Source organism: Nuphar pumila, chromosome 4 (assembly GCF_984573655.1).
Source record: "Nuphar pumila chromosome 4, dmNupPumi1.hap1.1, whole genome shotgun sequence".
NCBI classification, from domain to species: Eukaryota; Viridiplantae; Streptophyta; class Magnoliopsida; order Nymphaeales; family Nymphaeaceae; genus Nuphar; species Nuphar pumila.
This window is the reverse complement of record NC_143252.1, coordinates 32358762-32378244: the sequence shown is the minus strand read 5'-3', so window position 1 is coordinate 32378244 and position 19483 is coordinate 32358762. Positions and strand designations below refer to the sequence as shown.

Genomic DNA, 19483 nt, shown 5'->3' with positions numbered 1-19483 from the left:
TGATATTTTAAGAAATGTACATATTTAAAATATAATTGGGATTGCAAAAATTATTAAAAATTGTAAAATAATACACATGGCGTGTCATGTCCCCTAGACATGGGACCCAAAAAAGGGGTGTCACTTCCATAGTATGGATCATATTGCCACCATCATCTTATTTATGTGGTTTTTTCCTAAGGAAAATTTGGTTCTTATTCCTTCACATAAAGGCCAAGAGCCTTGCCTCTCCCAGAAGAAACAAAACCCTTAATACTAGGGACAGCAAGTATGTTGGCTGACCCTAGGGAGTAGCCCCCCCCCCCCCCTTGGTTCACATATCTAACATGTCCTTTTGGTTTGTAGATCAATATCCAACCCAAGCTCAGCCAACCAATGTTGTCAATATTAGGGGTGTCAACGGGCCTGGTTTATCTGGATCCGACCCGAACCAAACACTATAGGGTCCTAGTATAGTTATAAATAAGAAGACTCGATTAAGACTCGAGTCTGAACTCGAAGACCAATTAAAAAATGAACCCGAGTATAATTTGTGAAATTTTATACCAGACCCGAGTTTCAATTAAGACCCACAATTTTTCAATGTAAAAATGATAAAAAGTATGATTTTACTGGGTATGGTCCGGGTTTGGTTCATGTAGTTCTTATCGGATCTGGGTATGATTTTTCTTATAGTAGACTCAATTAGACCCGGGTTTGAACCCGATTCTATAACCAAAAATCTAGTCCAAGTTTGGTTCCACCTGGGTCCAAACCAAACCAAACCCAACCCCTTTGACACCCCTAGTCAATATTGGTGTATGTCGGCAGAAAATCAATGAGCTTCACCTTTAAATCGGTTATTTTTTAATAAAATGTACATAATACTTAAAACGATTTTTTTAATATTATTTTAATAGTTTTAACACTATCATGTTTTGATTGACATATAATATTTTTAATTATTTTTTATCCGATTCAAAACGATTCACTTGGGTATCGGTATTGGCTGAATCACCTTGCATCGTTGGCCAAAAGATACAGGGCAGAAACAGATACTGATAACATTGCATCCAACCACAGCCACGCATGGCTCACCAACCTTATCCTCTAGAGTAGCTTGTGTAGGTCACTATCACAAATTTATTGGGATTGGCGATCCTAGTGGGCTGTCACTAAAGCAATCTACGAATGTTGTTAAAATCGTTTCACTAGGTGAATCGGTTTCTTTAAAAAGAACCAAAGAATCAGATCCAATCGACAGACTTTTTATTCAAAAAATCAGGAAAAAATACAAAAAAATCAGAAAAATTACAAAAAAAATCAGGAAAAATACAGAAAAATCAGAAAAAATAAAAAAAGTCTGTTTCGAATCTGCCGATTCCGACTGATTTTGACAACATTGCAATCTACTTCCTTCCAACTTTCCTTTGTAGCTTTTGTGCGGCAATATACCATGGTTAGCAGATTTTTTTTTTGAAAGCCATTAAGATAATATTAAAAAATAATGTAAAGTATTTTTTGTATTTATTAAAAAATAGGTGGTTGAGGCAGCCAGGTAACCCAGTTATGGCAGGACCGGGCTGATGTTCTGCCCAGTATCAGACAGCCAAGTCAACTTGACCACCAGACCTAGCCTGAGCCAAACTTTGACTTGTTCAATCCCTTGTCTTTGACTACACTTCCTGACTGAGATGTTGGCCCCACAAATGTCCCATCAACCTACCACGTGGCACATATCTTATCCGCATAGCATGCTGGCGTATACTTATCCATTCTCCATTGGAGATCAGATCAGGTGATCGGTCAAATCACTAGAAGAAAGTGATTTGATATCTTCACCGTCCATTGCTTCATATCTGATAAGGACCTCATGGTCCTTGTTTACATTGTGGAAGGTGAGGATGCCAAATCACTTTTCTAAATGTGATTTGGCAGCTTTCTATCCAATGGGAGTGCACATAAAATCCCAAGACAACTCCTGTGATCCCAAACACTGGAACAGAGGAAAATGGCCACTGCAACTCAACCAGCCTCTTATTTTCTGGCCAGCTTGCCGGAATTCTCATCCCTAGCCAGAAAACCAGCTGCATCCTGCACCGTGCCGCGCCTTCATGGCTGCCCTGAATTTCGTGTGGCACGCCAGGCAGTGGCGGCACCGAAGGGGAAGAGGTCATCGACGGTAGTCTGCGCCTTCGGGGACGTCTCATCGGACAGCACCACCTATTTGATCGCCGGAGCCGTGGCAGTGGCGATCATTGGTACTGCCTTCCCCATCCTCTTCTCTCGCAAGGATCTGTAAGGGCTCTCTCTCTCTCTCTCTTGGCAGTGCTAATATTAGGCCAATGGACCTGAGAGTAGATGCCTAGCAAATCACACATGAAATGTGAACAAATTCGCGATCTTGTTTTGTTTTAATCAGACACATGAAACGTTCAATTATGGTTAACTTAGACTTATCTCCCATAATTTGAGCCACATCAATGCATAGGTGCAACTAATTATGTTAATACTCTGTGAAAATGTTCAGGTGCCCAGAGTGTGATGGAGCAGGGTTCGTAAGGCAAGCTGGGTCTACCCTACGAGCAAATGCAGCAAGGAAGGACCTGCCCCAGATCGTTTGCCCTCGTTGCAATGGCCTTGGCAAGCTGGGACAGATTGACAAGTAGTAGACACTCCACTCTTGTTCTTTACTTTATGTGATTGACAAACATGTCTTAAGTTCCAAATGAAAAGAGCACTCAGCTTGTAGACATAATGTTGCAAGTACTATTATTTCTCTTCCAATGCAGTAAGTTTTATCATTTCTCTTCTGTAGTATAAGGCTATCAACACTGACTTAGCCTTTTATATCCATTTTCAACTTTTTTTTTTAATTGTTTATGATGAGGAGACCTGTTTAAGGGAATGCTGAGTGTCTCATGGTTTAGCTTAGTCTTAAATCAATGGCAAAGGGTTGAACTTATGTGAATGATATAAGGTTTGATGATGATGAACATGATACCTTATATGTCATAGCTAGGGATACTCCAATTTACTTTCATGTCGTGTCCACTTATATGCAGTTCTTAATCGAAAATCACTGAGAAAAAGACGTGTCCCATCTTTTTTTCAGTGTCCTTGTGACAGGTTGTCAAAAGATCAGCCAAAACCCACTCCCAAACACATGAAAAAACATAACCGCACAAATGTTGGGATGGTCTTCCTTTATGCTTAAGGTTAATAAGTAATTGTGTTTGTTGGAGTGTGGAGCCTGCTTTCTATTTGGCATAAATTCTTAATTTTTGCAGATTCAACTTTGCAGTAAGTTCTTGGAGAATTGTAGGGTGTCAGGCCCCTCTGCTCGTAAGATAGGGGTTGGAAGGGGGGCCTAACTCTCAAAACAAATTTTTTTGGATAAGTTTGAAGAGTAGTTTTATAATTTTATCCTAGGCTCTTTGTAGAATAAACTACAACTCTAGTAGACTCCTTCTAATACTCATAGGAGTTATTTAAAGAAAGCAAATCCTTCTCTTCTCTTGTAGATGTGTGATATCTCAATTGAATAAGAAATTTCAGTGGTGAACAAAGTTCTTGCCGAATTACGTAAAATCTTTGTTCCTCGTGTGTTGTTTGATTCCTTTTCTTGCTTCTTTCATTTTTGTTTGTCAATTCGTCAGTAGTATGCCGTTCCCAATAGTGTTTGTTGTACAAACCAAGTAAATGAGAATTGGTGTTCAAGGTTTGGTTTCATCAGGCTTCACTCCCTTGTGCAGGCTGAAGCCTATCATGGACCCTGGGGCAAGGGTCCTAGCCAATGTTGTCAGTATCAGTATTGGCCCTGAATCGTTTGGCCAACGATATTCAGCTGTATCGGCTGATACTGATACTCAAGTGAATCGTTCTGTATCGACAAAAAAAAAATAATAAAAAAACATTATGTGTCAATCAGAATGGGACACATGTTAAAACCATTAAAATAAAATTTAAAAATATAAAAAATTTAAATTTTTAGTATTTTTACATTTATTTAAAAACAACTGATTCAGGGGTGATGCTTATCGATTTTTTGTCGATACGATACGTATCGGCAGATACGCACCGATACAGACAACATTGGTCCTGACCTCGATGTCTTACACCGTTAACATGGCAGGCTGAGACAACCTAACCAGGTCTTCGATCCCAGAGACGGTTTCTTTGAGTAATAAATTGGAAAAAAATGTATATGAAAGTTTAAAGGAAAGATATGAGCAACCCCTTATGTTTGTCATTTGTGCATTGTAGCACATAATTTAAAGAATGATTGAGGTATGACATTTCAATGGGGGTGTCCCCCTTCAGAAGCAAGTGCATATCCAACGGAGGATCAGGTGCAATGCGATTGCACACTTTAAGTGTGCTGCTGCGCTGCATATCCGAGTGATTGCATACCTACTAAACAGAAAGATGATTTTGAATTACAAATCACTTGTTGGGTAAGTAAGCTTTAATGCCAATCCGACCCAACTCGAACCCAAATTCCCAGGTATGGGCATGAAAAATGCAGGTATTCGGGTTGATCCTAACCCGACCAGAGTAATATGCAAAACAGGTTTGGGTCATGACTTTTACCGGGTACCCGATCTGACATGGCTTTTTTGCTGGGTACCCGACCTGAGTATTTTATATGTATTTTCAGTAAAAATAAATTTATGAAATTATACGGGTCCAGGTTTGGTATTCTGTTTTTGTGACCTGGCAAAACCCGAAACTGAACCCGACCGATTTATTATATGGGCGGATTTGGGTATACCGAGATGGGTACTGGATACCTGACCCATTGACAGCCCTAGATGTTTGAACAGTCGGCAGTAAACTATCTTTCAATTAGCTAGGAGTAGACATTGGGCTGGGACACATTGGAACCAAAAACGGGCCTGGGAGAAGGCCTGTCTCACAGACAGCTTGACCCAGCTGTTATAAGCTGGATTGGGCCCAAGTCTTATTGGAATTGGGCTCATGTATATGAGTAACCGAGTCGGACTTGAGTTGGATCTGGACAGGCTCCAGTGGGATACATCTTTTCCTAGGCCTAGTTTTGTTGATTGGGTGGGGCCAGGACAAGGCCTTATCACATTTCATGCTGCACATGCAGCCGAACCACCATACAACATAGATGAGAATGGATCAGGTAAAACGGCTATTTACATTTGTTAATTGCAAAACACCGAGACGAGACCTCACACCTGTATTGTTTGCCATGCATAGATAGTGGGTCCCACACGACAGGTGTTGCTTCAACATCGATTGTTTTGTGTAAAACGTTTAACCTGATAAGCCCCCAGCCCAGACTCCCAATCTGGAAGCCCATTAGGTAGTTTACTCAATACACATAGGGATGGCAGTGGACCGGGGGATAACGGGGCTCCACCCCGCCTCACCCCGTTTGGACCGGGGATGAAGGGCATGAAACAGGGATGGAGGCGGGGATGAAGGTTAAAATCTATCCTCGTGCGGGGATGGACTTACGCTTTTCCCCGCCCCATCCCCATCCCCATCCCAATCCCCGCCTAGGCCCGCCCTGCCCCGTCCCCAATCCTTTAAGGGATGACTATAGACTAAGGGGAAACAGGGCCCCGTCCCGCCTTGCCCCCGTTTGGACCGGGGATGGAGGACATGAAACGGGGATGGAGGCAGGGGTGGAGGTTAAAATCCATCCCCGTGCGGGGATGGAAGTTCAGATTTTGAAATGGGGCGGGGGTGGAGACCTTGTCCCCGCCTTCGCCCCAGTTCACTGCCATCCCTAAATACGCACCCCTAAAATCATCCATTATAGGGGTGTCAACGGGTCAGATTTGGTTCGGACCTAGGTGGTACCAGACTTGGACCTGGTTTTTGGGTATGGTATCAGGTCTGGACCCAAGTTTAATCGGGTTCATTATATGAAAAACTATACCTAGATCTGATAAGAACTACATGACCCAGACCCAGACCCAGACCCAGACCCAGACCCAGACCCAGACCATATCCGGTAAAACTATATTTTTATCATTTTTACATTGAAAAATTACGGGTCTTAATCGGAACTCGGGTTGGATCCGAGTCTGGTATAAAATTTCACAAACTATGTCCGGGTACATGTATTAATCGGATCTTCAGGTCCAGATCCGGGCCTTCATCGGGTCTTATTATTTATCACCATACCTGGACCCTATAGGGTCTGGTTCGGTTAAACCTGTCCCAGTGACACCCCTACTTTCAGACCAACCAATGGGGGTTCCGCTTGTCTGGCAGTAGCAGTTACTTCACATCACCTTGTGTTGCGATGGTGCAAGTTCGAATTCCAATGGTATATGGTTGTATAACTGGTAAGGGTCCGCCTAATCCCAACTTTCTCTGTCAAAAAAGAAGAAGCAATCATCCTTTCAGCTTTGGCTTGTTCAACGTTTGTGTTTGGATTCAGGATGTTCATGGAATTAGAGTTAAATCTGCTAAATTGATTTGATTGGAAACTAGCTAAAGGGTCAGTGGTTTTGGAATCCGATTCCACAGAATTCCCCAAATCCTGGAGCACCCCAAGCAGAAAGTACTTTCATATGTAATTTCACAGATAGGCAAGCCCTTTTAATAGTTTTTTTTTTTTTGTTATGATAAGAAAAACCCTAACTGAGAACCGGGTCACTTATGAAAGAATGATAACAAGTGAAGAAACCTGCTTGCAGTCTCACACACTTTTCGTGAGTGCAGGGTTTTTATTATATATGCCTTTGTTTGGTTATCCGATGTACATATGATACAGTAAAAACGATAAGTGATTACACGTTAACTGATACAGTAAAAACGATAACTGATTACGTGCTGTTATCTTCATTTTACAAGATAGCAGATATCTTCATTTGATGAAAGGGTTGATGTATTCACGAAACCTCCAGCATGATGTTGATGAGTCACCCTACATTAGAGGAGCCGATTTCTCTGATTGCTATATTCAAGGTACCACCAACGTTAATCTTGATGAGTCACATATATTAGAGTAACCAATTTCTCGCTAACCGCAATTATGTTAGAGGAACCGATAATTTTGATAACTCCAGGTATCAACCTAAAAGATTATCGTTTGAGATTATCGGTTCTAAGAAACTTATCTTATCACGCCCCTACAAGCTCAACGAGGGGCCCACACGTTGAGTTTGTGACGAAGATTGACAAACTGTGCGAACAGGAGCGGTTTGATGAGTCCATCCACAAGCTGGTCATGAGAGAAAATAAACTAAACTTGAAAGTGACCCTTGCGAACGTGGTCACAGAAAAAATGAAAGTCAATTTCAACATGCTTGGTCCGAGCATGAAAGACAAGATTGGCTGCAAAATAGAGAGCGCCGATATTATTGCACCATAGTACAGGTGGTGTGCGGTAAGGAAACCCAAGTTCACATAGGAGAGAGTGTAACCAAAGGAGATCAAATGCATTGCAGGCCAAGGCTTTATATTCAGCCTCCGTACTGGAACGAGCCACAGTCTTTTGCTTGCGAGACAACCAAGAGATGACATTTGGACCAAGAAAAACAACGAAGCCAGCAGTAGACTTGCGATCATTAGGACAACCTGCACAGTCCGCATCTGAATAGGCAATGAGCTGAAGAGAAGAAGATGACTGAAGTAGTAGGCCATGATGCAAAATCTCCTTTAAGTAGCGCATGATTCTTTTCACATCAGTCTAGTGAGCATCAGTTGGTTGATGGATATACTGGCAGACCTTGTTGACAACAAAGGCAATATCGGGACAAGAGAGAGATATTGAAGACCACCAACAATGTTGCGATAGAGTGTGGGATCCTGGAACAAGGGTGAGCCATCTTTTGATAACTTGGAGGAGGAGCCCATAGGAGTAGAGACAGGTTTGACGTCATCCATGCAAGCTCGCTGAAGAAGAGTGTAGAACTGTTGAGAAAGAGTCACGCCAGAAGAGGAATAAAACACATCGATACCAAGAAAGTAACTTAGCCGCCCAAGATCCTTAATAGAGAAAGCCACACCAAGACGTTAAATAAGGCAAGAGATCTCTGTGGAGGAGTTGCCGGTGATGATGATGTCATCCACATAAACTAAAATATAGATAAGAAGACTGCCTTACTGAAAAATAAAAAGTGAAGCATCTGATTGAGAAATAACAAAGCCATGAGCGACCAAGTAAGAACTGAGGCACTGGTACCAGTGCCCGTGGAACCTGCTTGAGACCATAGATAGTGCGATCAAGCTTACAAACATGATTAGGAAACTAGGGATACACAAAGCCAGACAATCGGCTCATATAGACGTTTTTATCCAAGAAACCATTAAGAAAGACAATATTGAAATCTAGTTGACGAATATGCCACTTAAAAGAGACCACAAGAGATAGAACCATGCGAATAGTGGTGGTCTTAACAACGAGATTGTAGGTCTCAAAGAAATCAACACCTTCCTCTTGATGAAAAGCTTTAGCAACAGGACGAGCCTTATAACAAACAATAGAACCGTCTACATTCTTTTTGATGCTTATACCCACTTAGAATCGACCACATTCAACTGAGGTTATGGAGAAACAAGATGTCAGATGCGATTTTGTAAGAGAGCAGCGTATTCATCCTCCATGGCAGAGCGCCAATGTTGATGCTTGATAGCTTACTTGTAGGTGGTGGGCTCAGACTCGAGAAGGTGGGCACTGAAGGCAGAATAAGCAATATGGTACAAAGACACAGAAAAAGATTTGGGTTTAAGCGAACCCATCATGGACAGGGTTACCATCCGATGAGTGTGATCAGGAGGCTAGGCAATGGGTGAAACAGAGACGAATGGGACGTGCTTAGGTGAAGTGGCCAAAGGGCCAAAAGAAGTAGAATCGGGTAAGGGAGAGTTCAATAAACATGGCATAGGGGAGTCAAATGCAGGAGACACTGGGCAAGGGGAGGGATCAGTCGGGTCAGGCGCAGGTTCAGAAGTAGATGAGAGTGGGAGAGCATCTGGTGAGGGTGAGGGATTAACTAATACCACCATAGGGGAAATGCCTCACTGAGCAAGGGCGAACATAGGGATAGGAGAGAAAAGCCATGAAGGAGTATAGGGAGATTCATCAAAGAGCACATGATGAGAGATATAAGTGCGAGCAGTAGAAGGATGAAAACAAATGTAGCCCTTATGACAAGGAGGATAACTGAGAAAGAAATAAGCTTTGGTTTTCGGTTGAAACTTGGTGGAGTTATAGTAAGTAACAAGAGGGTAGCAAACACATCCAAACACATGAAGATGATGATACTCAGGGGACTAATTAAGAAGAAGGTCGAAAAGAGTTTTGTGATTAAGTACTAGAGTAGGTAAGCGATTGATAAGGTAGACTGCAATGCAAAAAGCATCAACCCAGAAGTCATGGGATAGAGATGCGTGACTCAAGAGACTGAGGCCCGTTTTCACAACATGCCTGTGCTTCCGCTCAACCAGTCCATTTTGTTCAGGCATGCGAGGGTTGGAGAAGCGGTGAAAAATGTAATTGCTTTGAAGATATGTCTCAAACTCCCTACTTGTGAACTCACCACCATTATTGAATTGAAAAGATTTAATACGAAACCCAACTTGACTTTCGATAATAGGCTTGAAACCTTTGAGACAGACAAATACTTGAGATTTGGTTGTTAAAAAAAGAGAGCCATGAAAACCAACTAAAATCATCCACGATTAGTAGATAGAAATAAAACCCTTCGCGAGAGATAATCAGAGCAGGGCCTCAGACATCGGCATGCAAAAGTTCAAGGGGTTGTGAGCTATATGACAAGGAATGTCCAAATTGAAGTTTTCTAGCTTTTTCAACAAGACAGTGTTCATAAATTGTAGTACTCTTATTATTAAAAGAAATAGCATTATTTGATTTAAGGAAAGAGACAATCTTTTTATTTGTGTGCCCGAGGCGCTGGTGCCAAAGATCAAATATACCTGAAAGTCCTACATAGGCTGCCATCATTGAGGTGTCACTCGCTTTAATTGGGTAGAGTCTCGTGCTGGTTTTAATTCTCTGAAGAAGAATCTTGCTTGTCTGCCGATCCCTAACAAAAAATGCAAAGAGAGTGAATTCAAAAAAACAATTATTGTCCTTCATGAATTTGCCCACAGATAATAAATTTTTGAAAATATTGGGCATTTGAAGTACATTCTTTAAAGTAAACTTAGAGCCTTTAGAGGATAAAACCAAATCACCAATATGAGATATGGGTAACGTCTTACCATTTCTGATCATAATGAAATTGTTGCCCTGATAGAAGGATTTGTTTGCAAACTGTTGGTCATCCATAGTCAGATGATTGGTGGCACTAGTGTCAGGATACCAATGATCATCAGTTGATTGGTGCAATGACATAGCGAAAAAGGCTTTGGGAATATCCCAATTGTTTTTTGCAACGTGACCGTGTTTGCCACAGTACTGACAGATGATGGGGCCCATTGATTTTGGGAATTGTTGGAGGGTTGATTAAAATTTTTGGAGGGACCCCTGCTCAGACCATGACCTTGATTCCAATGACACCTATAGAGGCCACAACCGACCTCTTCCTCGAGAAGCCGTAAAAGCGGTTTGAGTGGATTTTAGAATTTTGGCTTGCTTAGGATGAAGCATAATAACCCACAATTCCTGATTGATCAAAAGATCATATAGATCAGCAAACGAGTGACAAGTGGCTCCAGTGGTAATTGAGGTGACAAAGTTCTCATATTCGATTGGAAGATCATTGAGAGTGATTTGCATGAGATCAATATCATCAACTGGGCTATTTGCAGCAACAAGAGAATCAACCAAGATTTTGATTTTGTTTAGATAGGTGTCCATGTCTATGCTTTCTTTCTTAATGAAGGTAAGATCCTTCTTCAGGAGCATAATTCTCAGTGGTGATTGAGAGCCATGAGACTTCTCTAGCATGACTCAGGCTTCTTGTGCAATTTTAGTTCTTATGATTTGACTCAACATTGACTCAAAAAGTGTAACTTTGATCCATCTTAATGCAAGTTGATCGGAGTTACGCCAGATGTAAAACGTGGGATTTGCCTCTTGTTTTCTGCCTTCCGAGAGAATGAACTCGGGGTTCAAGAGAAGAGCTATCTACAAATTTGAGAAAATCTTGACTCATCATGACTGACTCTAGTTGAGATCTCCAGAGAAGGTAGTTTTCTCTGTTTAACTTGATGGATACGCGACTTGCTACGACTTTTCACTAGGTTGCAGCAATCATTGAAGTGCTCAAAGGAGCTTGAGGATCTCATACCATGAAAGAATGATAACAAGTGAAGTGAAGAAACCTGCTTGTAGTCTCACACACTTTCGTGAGTGCATGGTTTTTATTATATATGCCTTTGTTTGGTTATCCGATGTACATATGATACACTAAAAATGATAATTGATTACACGTTAACTGATACGGTAAAAGCGATAACTGATTACACATGCTGTATTCATTTTACAAGATAGAAAATATATTCATTTGATGAAATGGTTGCTGCAGCATGATCGATGTTGATGAGTCAGCCTATATTAGAGGAACCAATTTCTTTAGTTGCTATATTCAAGGCACCACCGACGTTAATCTTGATGAGTCACCTATATTAGAGTAACCAATTTCTCTGTAACCATGTCAGCGCACCTACATTAGAGGAACTGACAATTTCGATAACTCCAACTGGGGGATTATCTTTTAAGATTATCAGTTTTGAGAGACTTATCTTATCAACTTAACACACTCGCCTCCCCGTGAGGAAAATTTTCTTCTTGAGGACACGACTGCCCAGCCTTACATGCCCCAACCGTTATAAAGCAATTGATTTTATACTATGATCTAAAAATGGACAGTTCTAATTTCTCTTTGTTTTTTCATTTATGTGGTTTTCTTTCTTAATTTTTTTAGTAGGAATCAGCATTTAATTTTTAGATCGTTCGATTTTGTCTCATGAGCAGACTTTTGAATGACTTCAAAAAGAGAGGGTGGTGTATGTTCGCCCCCGATGATTCACTGAATCCCACGTCTGTGTTCGGGGCTTTGAATAAGCACCACGTATACAAGCACATGGGGCTTGTATTCCCGTGTATGTGACTCTGGTGTTGTTGCAAAGACTTAAGTACCCTTTCTTGCTATTCTTCTCATAAAGTGATGGTTTGAAAAATGACAAAAATGCCCTTCATTCAAAAAAGAGAAAAAAAACAGTTCAAAAAAAGGACAAATATGTCCTCCATCAAGAAAGTCGAGGATGATGTTGACTCTTCAAAGTCTTCTTCTTCTTTCTCCATTCAAAAAAGGACAAACATGTCCTCCATCCAGAAAGTCGAGGATAATGTTGACTCTTCAAAGTCTTCTTCTTCTTTCTCCGTAAAACACTGTAAAACCCCCTCTCTCTCTAGAGAAGAAATCAAGGGAGGCAAAGAGTTCTCCCTGGAGAAGGCCACGAACATCAACCCTCTCACTCTCTCTCCCTTCTCTTTCTACTTCTGTGCACATCCAACAGACGATCCTACATTGCTCCATCGTCATCTTCTTCTTCTTCCTTCTCCGTAGAACACTCTAAAATCCTCTCTCTCTCTAGAGAAGAAATTAAGGGAGGTAAAGAGTTCTCCCTGAAGAAGGCCATGGACATCAACCCTCTCACTCTCTCTACTTCTGTGCCTGATTTAGAGTTTTTGCCCTTACAGGAGGGGGGTCCGGGGGCTCCCCCCGGGCGCGGATCCCGCTGCGCGGTCAGCGGGAGGGGGTCCACCTCTGGCGGGGGGCTCGGGGGGCAGCGCCCTCCGGACCAATTTTTTTTGGGCCTTCCAACAACGATTTGTACTATTATCGGACTTTCCTACAACAATTTGTAGTATTTTCGGGTCTCCAACGAAACACTATAGTGATTTGCGGAAGACAATACAAATCGCTATAGCGATTTGCGGAAGACACTACAAATCGCTATAGCAATTTGTAGTGTCTTCCATAAATCGTTATAGCGATTTGTAGTGTCTTCCGCAAATCGCTATAGCAATTTGTAGTGTCTTCTGCAAATCGCTATAGCGATTTGTAGATTCTTCCGCAAATTGCTATAGCGATTTATAGTGTTATTCAGTAAGCAAATCGCTGTAAATCGCTACTCGAATTAGGACAAACTTGTCAGGGCCATATCTCCCTAACCGAAGGTCATATTCCAAATCCGTAAAAAGTGGTGTCTTTGTTATTGAGTCTAGTTCATTTTTATAAATTTTCAGCGATTTCTATTGTCATTTCATTCCTCATTTTAACTAAAAACCAGACCCCTATTATTTTGTGTTATTTGAGTTGCACAACACCATTCTCGCTTGACATCCACATCTTGATTCTGGCATGCTCCTTGTTAGATTTTCCATTGATTTCTTCCAACCTTGCTTGGAACAAAAATATGTCTTTCTCACCACGATACTCTGTGCATTTTTTGACCACGACACCCGGGACCCGTGCCGGGGGGAGCCCCCGGACCCCCCTCCTGTAAGGGCAAAAACTCTAAATCAGGCTCCACAACGAATCAAGTTGAACGATGCTACCCACGCTGGGAAGAACCCCCAAACCCTCCTCCTATAAGGGCAAAAACTCTAAATCAAGCTCCATAATGAATCAAGTTGAACGATACTATCCACGCTGAGAGGAGCCCCCAAACCCTTCTCCTATAAGGGCAAAAACTCTGAATCAGACTCCACAACTCATCAAGTTGAATGATGCTACCCACGCTGGGAGGAGCCCTCAGACCCCCCTTTCTGTAAGGGTAAAAACTCTGAATCAGACTCCACAACTCTTCAAGTTGAATGATGCTACCCACGTTGGGAGGAGCCCCCAGACCCCTCTCCTGTAAGGGCAAAAACTCTGAATCAGGCTCCACAACGAATCAAGTTGAATGATGCTACCCACGCTGGGAGGAGCCCCCAAACCCTCCTCCTGTAAGGGTAAAAACTCTGAATCAGGATCTACAACTCATTTAGTTGAATGATGCTACCCACGCTGGGAGGAGCCCCCAAACTCTCCTCCTGTAAGGGTAAAAACTCTGAATCAGGCTCCACAACAGTCAATGTGCAGGTCAGCCGGTGCTTGATGGAGCAATGTAAGATCTTCTGTTGGATGTGCATAGAAGCAGAAAGAGAAGGGAGAGTGAGAGAGTGAGAGGGTTGATGTTCATGGCCTCCTCCAGGGGAGATTTCTTTCTCAGATAATCCTGCAGTGCAGAGACTGGGTCTTAAATAATCATCTTCGGGGCACTTAAGTCTTTACAACCACTCCTTTTCAAGAATCGTCATTTTTTTTTGCATCAATGGAGGAGAGGGTACTTAAGACTTTGCAATCACATCAAACTCCAATGCTAATTAATGCTGATAAACATGGGGATACGAGACGCACATGCTTACATACGTGGTGCTCTTTGGGACCCCCGAACATGAGATGTAGCTAACTGCCCTGTTCGGGGGGGGGGGGGGACATATAACCTGCTTTGCTTCAAAAATCAACAGGCCACATTTTTTTTATATTTTTAACTCAACAAAATCATATTTTTTATCAAAAAAAATTATGATATAACAATTGTTTCCTAGCAAATAGACTATGATGAACACATATGTGAGGTCTGATTTCCGAAACACGTATTGGAACATCGAGAATTAGCTCTATCCACGCCGTATGGATGGCATGAGGAACCAGTTCATCCTAGTTCTACCAAAGGGCGTGGGTCGTATTATTTCTTTCTTTATCTGTTATAGATTATAGTCATGTCGGGAACAATACATCACACTATCGATGAATCGACAAAGAACAAAACGAGAAGCAAAAGAAAATATCATACCACATGAGGAACACATATTTACGTGGTTTGGCAAGAGTTGCCTACATCCACGGTTGCACCAAAACTTGTTATTCAATTGAGATACCACGCCCTACAAAGGACAAATAGCTCTCTTTAGATAGAGGGAGTCTAAGAGTGTTACAAGGACTCTGTGAGTGTAGTTTGGATATTACAAGGAGTCTACCAGACTTCCAGTCTGATTCTACAAAGAATCTAGGGTAAAATTATAAAATTACCTTAAAAAAAATTCACAAAAATTTAGAATTTATGTCAAGCTCCACACTCCAACAAGTCATGCATTCAAGACTCAAAGTATCAGAATTTCATCAATGGTGCCTTGTTGCTTTAATTTTTCAGTCTGTCAGTGGACATGTTTACGGGTGTGACCCCTTCAACCATAAATTTCCTAGCTTATGGGAGTCTGAAGAGGTTGAGTAGCTCCTTCTGGTCATCCACTCCGTAGGAAGTCCGGCGCCGGAGAATTTACATTCCTTCCGTCAGCCATTGATTTCTGATCATGATCAGTTAAAGAGGAGCCCGTTCCATGACCAATATGCTCCCAGTATCTCCTTCCATGAAGAAGTCATTCCCCATCGATGCTCCTACTTACAAGCCCTTGTTAATGGTAAGTTTTGCTAAATCTGACATAGTTCATCAGTATCAAAATTTAGCTTATATAGTCTAACCAATGTCATTCATGCAAGGCTTTTATGAGTTACACATGCACGCATGCGCACACACATGGTTTCTTCATGATTTATTTAACATAAATTAGTTGCATTTAGCATTAGCTGCATCAACTGATTCCAATTATCAAAGTACCATTAAAATCAATGGTAACATTTAGAATACATGATTACTTTTTTAGGGTAAAAAAATGCAACTTTCACCTTTGAAAGGTGTTCAACTTTTTGTTTCTCTCTAAATGAAAAGATTCATTTTGCTCAAAAAGGTGACCATGCATTTTCAAAAAAGCCATCGTATTTAAAGAATTTTGGTCATTTCAATAAATTCAAAAACGTTATATACTAAATAAATCATTTTAAACACATCTGTATGTTTAGATTTACCATTTGGTGGATAGATCTATGCAAACAAGAGTGTGTACCACTGTATATCATGGTACATAACCAATATATATATATATATATATATATATATATATATATATATATATATATATATATATATATATATATATATATATATATATATATATATATATATATATATATATATGAGAACTTGAGTGTGAACTGGGCATTTCTGATGCTTTTTTGCAAATCTGACCATGCAGATGTGTTCTGCATGATCCATTTACTAGGAATTGACTGTTGGATCATGCTTTTTTGGCCAAAAAACATGATTTTTTGAATGCTTGAATATTTATAAAAATTTTGAGCCATCCTTCAAGCCTTAAAAATCCTGCTTATGCATCACAATCAGATGATTCAAGAACCAGTCCTTTAAAACAAAGCATGTAGATCACATCTGTATGGTCAGATTAAAAAAAAAACCCATAAAATTCTCGGATTACACTCTGGTTCTCATATTTTCAGATCTCATATTCTAGTGGGCCATATGTATACATGCTTGTACGTAGATGTGACAATTGTTACTTCATAATATGATTCTTGTATGTGTAGGCATTAATGTTCTTTGTGGGGTGGGAGTCCTCTCCACGCCTTATGCAATCAAAGAAGGCGAGTGGTTGGGCCTTGTGATGCTCCTTTGTCTTGCTGTGATCTCATGTTACACTGGGCTGTTGCTGCCTAGATAGCAGACCTGGACTCCAGACTTATCCTGATATTGGTGAGGCTGCTATTGGCACAGTCGGTCGTATAACCATATCTGTAAGTTACTACCAACATGCCTGTACTTGTTCCTGCATGCCTTAGCCCATGATCTGTTCCTTGACTAAGGACCGAGTGTTATTGGCTACTAGATCTGATACATGAGTCAACAAGCTGGATATTCAGACTTTTAGTAGTTGACAATAACAGTAGATTTGAGCCTAAAACTATATGTCTATTTCACACTTTCAAAACTTTATAAAATACTCATTTTTTTAAATGGAAAGATGCTTCTCTTGATGTGAAAGTGAACTTCCTTGATATGTTAAATATCTTTTTCATGTTAAAAAAATTGTGCCATTTTAAATTTAGGCTTTTATAGTAAAATTTACATGTACAATAAATGTTTTTCTGTTTTCTTCTCATTTGCACTGTTATTTCTTATGTTTTTTTTTTTGCTTCTCAAGTGATATCCAAAAATTCTCTTCAAGCTTCATATGTTTCTTCCTGAAAACTTTTCATACTCTATTAACTATGCATCTCCTGTGCAAGTCTTTTAAATAGGCAGAATCTAAAAGATATACAGCAATATGAGTTTGACTCAGGTTTGTTGGAACTCACTGACTTGGCCAAAGTTCCCTTAGGGATCGAGTAGGTCAAGTTGACCGGATCAGGCTTTGATCTAACTGGGCAGAAGCCATCTTCTTTATTGTTTTTTCTCTTTAAAGCTTGCACACTAGGTTGACAAGCTGATATCTATCTGGTTCATTGCGGAATGCTCTCACTGTTTATGTATAACAGTTTCTTATTTATCCTCAATACAAGTTATGCTCTGTTATTGCTTAATTGAATTGAAAAGTGGACTAAACCAAATTGGTGTTATTGGCAGGCTTGCTGTGTGGAGTATGTGATACTTGTGGGTGATAATCTTGCAACATTATTCCCTAATGCCCATCTTAGCTTAGCAGGATTTGAGCTGAACCTCAATACTCTCTTTGCTATCATAGCTACCCTCTCTGTGCTCCCCACAGTGTGGCTGAGAGACCTTAGCATTCTCTCTTATCTATCAGGTTTCATTCTTCAAATCTAATGCTGCTTTTCCTATATAAGTATTTGTTGGCTCACCTTGATTTTGTTTGTTTTGTTTCCTGAACTGAATTGCAGCTTGTGGGGCGATTGCATCTATGATGGTTGTGATTTGTTTGATGTGGGTTGGTGTGGTTGATGGACTGGGCTTCCATGAGGGTGGAAGTTTATTGGATCTTAGAAATCATACTGTTGCAATTGGATTATATGGTTTCTGCTACTCCGGGCATTCTGTCTTCCCAAATATCTATTCTTCAATGAGGGAACCACGGCAATTTCCAGCAGTTCTTATAGCCTGGTACACTCCTAGTGAATTTTTTATTTCATTATCCAACTACCTCTTTGTGTAAATCTCTTGTGGAATAGTTTAATATTCAGCTAATTCCCTCTAAAAGATATTTTATCAAAAGTTCAGATAAGACATTTCAAAACTCTACAGATATGTCACCTGGGTATGGGTGTGGGTGCGGGTACGGGTACGGGTACTGGTACGAAGGGCACGACATGGCAATTTAAAAAATGTGGGTATGGGGACATGGCTATATATATATATATCACTTAAATATAAATTAAATTCAAAATAAACTGAATATAATCTAAATATATATGCTATATCTAAAATATATATTATATACTGAAATTTTGAAGTTATAAACTGAAAATATAATTATAAATTATAAATTGAATACAAACTTGTAAGTACAGAGGGTAAAATGGTGTGTCCGGGTGTCGATGCGTGTTGACACAGGGATACACATGTCGACACGGGTACGGAGGAGAAAACGGAGTGTCCGGGTACCATAGCTCTACAGAAATCTAGTAGTTAGCTACCTTTAACCTTTGAATACAAATTTCAATTATTCCCCTGATCCTGTTCAGAAAATCAAAAGCAACTCACTTGATAATGGTAGAAATCTTTTTTTCTTCAATCAAATTCATTCCTGCAAAAGATTTCATTTCATTTCGATGAACCTGTTCTCACATACATTAGACATTCATAAAAGAGGGTTAATCTAAGTTTATATCAGGAGTTTTCAGATAGATTAAAAGATCAAAAAACCAAAATGAAACAAAACAATTAAAAAAAGGACACCATTTTAAGGGTGTGTTGACTATTTAAGCCAATTGAATACTCTTGACTTTAAAATAAATATGTTTAGATTTAGACTTACCCTATAAAAGTTTAATTTTATATAAAAATGTAAATAAAAATATTAATTTATAATCTTTTGTTAATATGTTAAAATGCAGTCACTATTATCAATACACAATTAAGTTACTGATGTATGGGCACTTTTTCCATGGGAAGGCACCACAAGAGATTACTAGTAGCTTATTATATGATGATGGGTCATTTACATAAGCTTGACACAGACGTCGTTTCCTATGTCACTCCCCCGCCTATGCTCGAGAATCTGTGAGTGAGACTGAAAAATGAATCTAACCTTTTTGAAGAAATCGTTGGCTCATGGAGCAAGGCTGAGTTTCAAAATATAAGAGATTCAGATTTCCATTCATGGCACTGTGATTTCTGATTCTGAATCTCTTCAGTAATCGTGATTTTACGATGATTCTCAGACTGATAAATAAACGGTGGCTATCACTATCGCACTCAGAGTGCTCTCTCTTTCTTTCTCTATAGAGAGAGAATTTGCAGGTGGTAGCTGCTAACCACTTTTCTATCTAACTGCCGTGCTAACCGAACTTTCAAGGCTTAAAAATCATGTTTTTCATCAAAAAAAGCATTATCCAAGTGCCATTTCCTGGTAAATTGATTGTGCTGAACACATACGGTCAGATTTAAGTAATACATGGGAAAA

The 19483-nt window shown here is 40.1% G+C and overlaps 1 protein-coding gene and 1 pseudogene across 1 annotated transcript; both read left to right on the top strand.

Moving 5' to 3' along the window:
- The first annotated feature begins 1946 nt into the window (after positions 1–1946).
- Positions 1947–2835, top strand: LOC149839865 (uncharacterized). Its single transcript, XM_090002856.1, has 2 exons — positions 1947–2277; positions 2510–2835. The coding sequence occupies exons 1-2, from the start codon at positions 1991–1993 to the stop codon at positions 2646–2648; spliced, it is 426 nt and encodes a 141-aa protein (XP_089858982.1). The 5' UTR covers positions 1947–1990; the 3' UTR covers positions 2649–2835.
- Positions 2836–8755: 5920 nt separating this feature from the next.
- LOC149839864 (amino acid transporter AVT1C-like) lies at positions 8756–19026 on the top strand (annotated as a pseudogene).
- Positions 19027–19483: the final 457 nt, after the last annotated feature.

Bases quoted from the DNA above. Each gene is read 5' to 3' on its own strand.
- LOC149839865 (XM_090002856.1), top strand. From the start codon at position 1,991: ATGGCCACTGCAACTCAACCAGCCTCTTATTTTCTGGCCAGCTTGCCG. The intron at 2,278-2,509 runs GTAAGGGCTCTC...GAAAATGTTCAG, and splicing joins CTCTTCTCTCGCAAGGATCT to GTGCCCAGAGTGTGATGGAG.